The sequence below is a fragment of the Chrysochloris asiatica genome, unplaced genomic scaffold (assembly GCF_000296735.1).
Source record: "Chrysochloris asiatica unplaced genomic scaffold, ChrAsi1.0 scaffold00006, whole genome shotgun sequence".
Lineage (NCBI taxonomy): Eukaryota > Metazoa > Chordata > Mammalia > Afrosoricida > Chrysochloridae > Chrysochloris > Chrysochloris asiatica.
The window spans coordinates 35,741,772-35,750,144 of NW_006408524.1; the positions used below are offsets into that span (position 1 = coordinate 35,741,772).

Consider the following 8,373-nt stretch of genomic DNA (forward strand, 5'->3'; position numbering starts at 1 on the left):
GCCTTGTTTTGAGATTTTATTCAAGGATCTGCACCTTTTGGGGGGAAGGTTATTCCATCAGAGCAGTCCTGGTGTGGCACTGTGGGTTAATGCACTGGAAGGCAAAGTTAACTTGAACAGCAAGGTTGGCAGTTCAAGCGCGCCAGCTGCTCCTTGGAAACGCTATACAGGATTGCTATGGGTTGGAACCCACTCCACAGCACTGAACTACAACAACAACATCCCATTAGAAGTTATGGATTATTTTCCTAGTTTACACTCTAAAAGCAGAGGTGGGGAACCTTTCTTCTGCCAGAATTCATAACATCATTTATGGGCCATACAAAACTATCAACTTAAAAATCAACCTTCCATCTTTGGTCAAGCATTTAATTAACTCACCCCTAACAGTGCAAGGTCAGTGGTTCAAGCACACCAACTGCTCCTGGAAACCCTATACAAAGTCGTTATGGGTCAAAATCGACTCGACAGCACTTCACAACAACAATAGTGGTTCTGCGGGAGAAAGATGAGGCTTTCTGCTCCCATAAAGATTTACAGCCTCAGAAACCCTGCACAGGGTCGCTATAGGTAGTAACCAACTCGACGGCACTTAACAACAACAACAACAACATGCTGGCATCCTGGTGTGGTGCTGTGAGCTAATGCGTCAGACTGCAAGGTCAGCCCCTCCTTGGAAGTCTTATATAGGGTCGCTATGGGTCGGAATCGACTCGACAGCACTTAACAACAACAATGTGATGGTGGAGTCCCAGTGTGATGCTGTAGGCTAATGTGTCAGACTGCAAAGTTGTTTGAACTTCAAGGTCAGTGGTTCAAGCTCACCAGTTGCTCCTTGGAAACCTTATACAGGGTCGCTACAGTTAGGAGTCGACTGGATAGCACTTCACAACAACACAACAACAACAATGTGATGACTGGAATCACAGTTGCCTTGGCAGGGCCAGTCCAAATGATTTCATGGGCCTTATACAGCCCGTGGGCCAGACGCTACCCACCCCTGGTCTAAAAGCTTTCTGGTCTAAAAGTTCTGTAGAGAAGCAGTGCTGTTTCTCTTCCATAATTTTTTATACTATTTCTCAGTCACAAGACAAAAAAGAGAGAGAGAGAGAGAGGAGGGTATCTTTTCAATTTGTTTCTTTGCAGATTTGGGAATGTTAGTGAGACGCCTCAGGAAGTGGTTAACTTGCCAGTAAATTCTAAGGAGGCCCAGCAGACAAGTCCAGCTAAGTTCTGATCTAAAAAAAAGCTCATCTCCATTTTATCTCTTGGCTGTTAGTTTCAGGGATGTTGCCTTGAGTCATATCATTTACTTTACTCAGATATTTGTGAATATTGAAGGGTCGTGTGTGTTTTGTTTTGTTGTTCTGCCTTATACTTTTGTTGACTTAATTCATTATCAATCAATGGTGAGAAAGTATATGGTATCTTTTCAAATCCATCAGCTCCAAAAATTCTCTCTTTAAAACCATTTTTTATATTGAAAAATTGAGTTTGTTTCAGTCTTCTGAGGGGTTTTATTATTATATTGTCTTACTTAGCGGGCACAGCAATGCAGTTGCCACCTGTGCCATCCAGTGAACCATACAATACTCATTCTGTCCCAGTTCTCAATAGACCTATTTATAACTTGTTTTCTGACTACTACCTATCAAATATCCCAACTGATAACAGCCTTGTAAGGAAAGATAACCTGAGCTAGAGAATGGCAAAACAGTAATTATGGGGAATACCAGAAGTGATTCTTGACATGGCAGAAGCATTTCACAGACTTACATTTTCATAATTAGATTCGGCTTTTCAAGTAGACATAAATGACTATTGAATCTAAAATGTTTCCTTCCTCTTGACACCACACATCAAGGAAAAAGAGGGTTCAGAAAGTGTGATGATATATTTCATAAGACAGAAACTCAGGGTTTCGATTTTTTTTTTTTTAATATCCTAGAGTAAATGCATTGTTAAAGTCAATTTTTCTTATAACAAGTGCATTTTCCATTCAAACTCTAAGAAATCCTTTCATAATAATTGCTCCAACACTGTCCGAGCAGCTCCGCAGTCCAATGTGTTAAGCAGCATATCTGTCAACAGGAAAATGCCACTAATTCTGCCAGCTAGTGCTGAGTGACCTGAGTGAATATTTATGCATGCTTCAGTTTCTGCCACAATCATCACTTATATTGGTCCACAAAAGCCACAAAAGTAGAGAATGACTTGGCAAAAAGGTATCAACTTACATTGAAATCCAAGATTCAAATTATAAAACTTTTTTATCTAAGAATATCAGTAGATTGTATTGGAGAATTTAGTTCAACATGTCTAAACAACTAGATTAATATTGGTGGTGATTGTGTACCATGGATTCGGTTCCAACTCATAGCGACCCTGTCTAGAGTTTCTGAGACTATAAATCTTTATGGGTGCAGAAAGCCTCATCTTTCTCCTGCAGAACCACTTGTAATTTCAAACTGCTGACCTTGTGGTTAGCAGTCTGACTGGTAAAATGCTACCAGGAGAAAAAGAAGGAATCCTAGAAACCACCTGAAATCCAATCGTATATAAAAAGAGTTGACTAATAATCTTTATTGATGCAGAGGATTCAGTATAGCTACAATAATATAAATTGTTATAATTAAGCACCTATGATTTGGTTCCAACTCATCGTGACCCTGCATAGGTAGGTTTCTGGGGCTGTGAATCTTTGCAGGAACAGAAAGCCATATCTTTCTTCCATGAAGTGGCAGGTGGGCTGAAACCATAGTCCGTGTGGTTTACAGTCCAGTGCTTACCCTACAGAACCATTCTGCTCCCCACAATAATATATCAAAACACTAAACAATTGATAGTAAAAACAACAATTAAACACCAAAATAAAGCGATTTTAAAAATTAATCCCAAGAAATCTGCCACTGAGAGTTTCTCTGATCAATCAAATATTCTAAATATTCTTTGCCTTTGATTCTTAGGTAATAAACAAAATATTCCAAAAAATTAACACACACAAGCTATCCTGATTTACAGTCACAATTTGCAAAAAAAAAAAAAAGACTTAAGTCATGTTGAATTCGGTTGACTTATCAGAAGTCCTGATGTGGCACTGCAGTTTAATGCCTTGGACTGCAAGGTTGGCAGTTCAAAATCACCAGCCGTTCCTAAGAAACCCTATACAGGGTCACTATGAGTGCGAAGTGACTCAAGGGCACTTCACAATAACAATAACAACAATAAGCTCAAGATAATCAAAGACAACATGTTTATAAGAAAACTGATTTTCAAAACAAATACCATTTCCTTTGTGACATACAATTTATCTCACGTGGCTTGTCTAGCAAGACAGAGCATGACACTGAATAGCCAGGATCCCAGGTTCAATCCTAATAATAGTAATGATAATAGTGTGTACATACTGCAAAGAAACTTTGATATATATATAAACCTTACAAAAAAGCCCGGAGGTAAACAGGAGTGCACTATTATTCATTTTACAGATAACTCGCTATGGGTCTTAACTGACTCGACAGCACTTAACAACAACAACAAACTGGTTGTACACTGACTAGCAGTAGAGTTCATACTAGAAACAGGGCTTTGATCCCCAAACAGTATTCTTTCTGCCACTCTGCACCGCCACCATATATCTGGTCTCCCTTTCAGACCCAAAAACTCTGTCCACTTCTAAACCCATCAATCACATTGAGGTCACTGGTCCAAAAGAGCTGAATAAGGTTTGCAGCTAAATTAAAGCAAAAACAAAAACAAAACCCATTATCCTGGACTCAATTCCAACTCACAGCAACCTTAGAGGACAGAATATTACTGCCCCCAAATGTTTCCAAGGCTGTTAATCTTTTAATAACCAGACTGTCTCATCCTTCTGTAGAGCACTAGTAGGTTCAAGCAGCCAAGTACTTAAGCACTGCACCACCAGAGAGTCTAAATTCAGGCAAAGTCACTCCTAAATTAATCATAATCCTACATCAACACTACTTCTACCATCCTCATGAGGAATGGTTCACCAGTTTTCTGCATGTTAGAATCATTGGGATAATTAAAATACCTCAATATTCAGGTTGGTCCCAAGTCCATTAAATCAGAAACTCTGGTAGTAGAATCCTGGCATGAGTATTTCATGTTCCTGGCAACTCCAAGTATGAGAACCAGTGTCCCATGGTAGATACATAATAAAGACTTAGTGAAATAAATGTAAGGACATATTTTAATAAACTGAATCATATGCTGCATGACAATGTAGGAAGGATACAATTGTCTCTATGTTTCAAATTGTAAAAATAAATAGAACCCGGAGTTTACTTACACCATACCACTGAGGATTGGGAGATAAGAGTCCACCTACATCATTTTTCATTTATTGTTGTTGTTGTTGAGTGCCACTGGGTCAGTTCCAACTCATAGCGACAGTATGATTATAGGATTTTGGAGGAGCAGCTAGTGGATTTGAACTGATGACCTCGGGTTTAGCAGTCCAGTGCTTATCCTACAGCACCACATCTTAATGTTGTTGTTGTTGTTAAGTGCTGTTGAGATGGTTCCAACTCACAGTGATACTGTATAGGGTTTCCAAGGAGCAGCTGGTGGGTTTGAACCACACCTTAATAGTTAGTGCTAAATTGTTGTTTCCTTTAAAATAGCATTGACAATCTCAAACACTTCTCCTTTGAAAATAATTTGCATTGTATAAAAACCATTAAATGGCAGGAAAGATGACAATCTCAGCTAAGACCTGAGTAAAGTTTTATGTGAGTATCAAAGACAGTGAGAAACAGAAAGTTGCAAGCACCTGCAGGGAGTCTTAGTGTTTGCAGAGTCCCTGCTTGTAGCTCAGAGATATGGACAGACTAAAAGGATAAAGCATAGTACTGAAAAACAAGTCTGAAACCATCATTTTAAATACTCTATTCACATGTTAATTATGTGAATAAGCACAGAAATGTTAAGTGAACCGTTCCTTCAGAAGTATGCCTGCTGACACCAACCCCCTCAACCTCTTGTCAGTTTTACAGCCATGGAGATCATAATCTAATAGGTACTAAAATTCTAACAGATCTACTTCTGTTAAGCACATACTACTAATGAATATAATCCCTGTCACTTGGTGTGTAAACACCCCTAAGTATACAGCATTGATATTTTATTCTAACTCCCTGAAAAGATTTAACCAACAAAAAGCTCTATAAAAATCATCATTACTGACAAGAAAACTTACTTCAAACAAAGATCAACAGATGGGAAGGTGTACCAACAGCAAAACACACATCATGCCAACCTGTGGAATCATTTCTTTCACATCTAGTGCTACTGAGTAAACGTGACTTTATGTGGCATTCTAAGCACAGTAACCTAGGTGGCAATCTATAATATTTATAATTGGGATAAAACCCATGTGGACTTAAAAGATCTGAAGGTGATCTTAAAGACAATTTAGGATAACGCCATCAGAAGAGGATGGAAACAAAAAGTCCCTGAAAGCTTAATGAACTAACTATTTAAAAACAAATCAAAACACTGCCATTGAATGGATTCCTCTCACAGCAACCCTGTATAGGATTTCTGAGGAAAAAAAGTAATGATTACAAACAACTGAGAGAATGCTGTTTTACCAAATACAAATTACGAAATCTGACAAGCTTCATCTCCCATCACATCTCCTTTTGAGCTCAAGAATGCACACAGAGAAAACTAGAAATTGGAATCTGCTACAGTTATTCTTTAAAACGCTGCACCTGCTTTTAAACACATTTATATGTGTGCTATGCATCGCATCTGCCTGACAATGCTAGACTCCCCAAATGTTTCTGAAGAAAAATAAAATAAGCATCTGCTAATAATAATTTTATTTCATCATAGTTTCATTTTGGGCTGCTGGGTGGGGGGAAAATGCCATATTATAGGAAGAATAAAACTATCTTCACAACTCTGCAGCAAACACATTTTAGAAAGTAAGTCTATAAATAGGTGTGTTTCTGTATGCAAGTTGTAAATATAAAATCATCAGACTGGCCGAAGCTGCAATGTGAATCCCCAACATGAACTTACCTGATTTTTAAGTCTCAATTTGAATCGCAGACAATCATCACAGTTAGCCTTTTGAAAATCGCATAGTGAGGCAAAACTCCCAACTACATTTTACTTATCTCAGCCTCATCTTTCATCAGAAGCAATAGTTTGCAATTTCATTCAGAAGCAGCCTTTTCTAAAGAGGCTCTGAATATGCACGGAAAACAGTAATGGAAGGAATCTAAGTTAAACCCTACACACACGCACCAAGAAAATAACAGCGCCAATACATACACAAAGCAGCAATTCCTTAAAGAATTTCTAACATAAAATGTTTGGGTTATAGAAGAGGATCTTACCTGAGCTGATCATACTGTGCATTCTTTGCTGAGCCAAGAGCTGCTCTCGTCCAGCCACCCCATCTGAGGAAAAACACAAGTCACTCTCGTAAATTGTCTGCAGCATATTCCAATCACTCTTACTTCAGCTGCATGAAAGATTCATCCTCCCCGTTCGGTACACCGGCCCCAGGAGCTACCCTCGCTGGTCCTCCCTCCTCCCTGAGGAGAAGCAGCAGCAGAGAAACCAACTTCGACAATGATTTCCTTTCTATGAAGCTGGACAAATACTTTTTAAAAGACCTGGGCACTTGCTACATTACCAACCTGTATGCAAAGCAGAAAGAACAGAGTGGATGCTAGCGCTCTCTGGAGTTTAGATTATCCCGGGAGCTAAAAGCAGGTGGGCAATAGGAATGTGCTTCGGGGTTATTTCTTTGTCAGAATAAGTAGAAAAATATTAACTCTACCCATGAGAAAAAAGAAACCGATTAAACCTGGCTTATATTTCTTCAGGCTGCTAAGATTTTGTTTCAAGAACCCTTAGTCCTGCAAGTGGCTCCCGCACCAGTGCCGCCTCCTATCTGTTTATGTGTGCGTCTCTCTTCCCCCTTTCTCGGTCTCTCAGCTCAAGTTGGCTAAAGCTAGTGATAATCCATTTGCATATGAATCAACAACAGCATGGCCCACAGGCACAGAAATAGAACAATGGTCGGCCTGAGCCAAAAATAGGTCAAGCATGGCCTAGTGATTGGAGGCTGCATTAATGCATTTAAAAATACCCTAGCAAACCCAGCTGTCCAGCCTCTATCTTTCAAACCATAATTCTCTATTGCTGGGCTTTCAAAGCAATTAACTCTTTCCTTCTTCCTAGCTTGCTTTGCACACTACGTTTCTATGCAGCTTCCAAAGAAAAGAAGGCAAGAAAAATTAAGAATCATAATTCAAAGAGGGCAAACGCACATACATTTCATTTCGTTTTATTTTTGTAGTATGTGTTTTTGGAAGAGAGCGAGCGAGAGAGCAGTGCAGAGCTCTGTATTGGTTCTAAAATAATACTGGAAGCTTTTGCTCATAATGTGGTTTCTGCCTCACCCACGCACAGCAATCCTGGTGTTCTATTTTTGTTGCCTGTTTCTCTGGCTACACTGCAGTTGGCTGTGGCACTAGAAGCTTTTCTGCCTTCTACTTTCAGGACTGACAGGAGATTTAGTAGAGGTAGTTTTGAAAACTAGCACACTCTAGAATAAAATGTTTATAAGGACTGACTTCATATTTTATCTGTCTTTTGCTATTTACATTAGGCATTTGTCCACTTCACAATCCTTATCACCGATCAAACTCTGCTGCATCTAACTCCTACCATATTGAACATTTTTTAAAAGTATTTTTTATTTTAACCTGAAAACCTGACTTCTATTTAAGCCTCTGGAGCTAACTTCAGTTTATCTGCCACAGGAAAAAAGCAAACAAGTATGTACCTTCTCAAGGATGGATGTGGAATGACTGAATATGCACACCTGTGGATCATTAAATATGTCAGTATTCAACTATGTATGTTCTATGTTCATCTCTACTTCTGTTATGTCGAGCACAGACCTCATTTTTCTATAGAAATTGCATTTCTGATAGTGGACAGTTTGACAGACCAGCTCATTTGTGGTATTCACCTAAGTAAATGAACTACAGTATATGATACTAAAAATTCTAAAGTCTCTGGAGTACATTCATGACATCATTTCTAGATGATAAATACATTCTGCATTCCAAATTAGAATGCCACCATCAAACCACCCCCAAAGGCAAATTCAAAAGTGCTAATCCACTCTTCATGAGAGCTCTGCTCTGTTTTATAAACTAGATCAGTAGGGAAACTGTAATTCTAAAATCATCAGTAACAACAGGAACAAAAGAGACAAATTAGATTGTTTCAAGGCTTTCAGAATAATCAGGTGGAAGAGGGATTTTGGTCAATCATGTGTAGGAAAATGGAAGAAAAAAGGAGTTGGGAAACCTCAAG

General features: G+C 38.9%; 1 protein-coding gene across 3 annotated transcripts in view; it reads right to left on the reverse strand.

The window, feature by feature from the left end:
* Positions 1-6,964, reverse strand: part of HDAC9 (histone deacetylase 9) — a 717,483-nt gene extending 710,519 nt beyond the window's left edge. Inside the window, exons 1-2 of one of the 3 annotated variants that reach the window (XM_006832232.1) lie at positions 6,851-6,964; positions 6,375-6,437 (exon numbers count right to left, since the gene is read on the reverse strand). In XM_006832232.1, the coding sequence (XP_006832295.1) occupies positions 6,375-6,396 (22 nt within the window). In that variant the 5' untranslated portion in view covers positions 6,397-6,437; positions 6,851-6,964. Of the gene's footprint in view, positions 1-6,374; positions 6,438-6,850 lie in introns of those variants that run through there. The other 2 variants (XM_006832231.1, XM_006832234.1) reach the window with 2 other exon arrangements.
* Between the last annotated feature and the right edge of the window lie 1,409 nt (positions 6,965-8,373).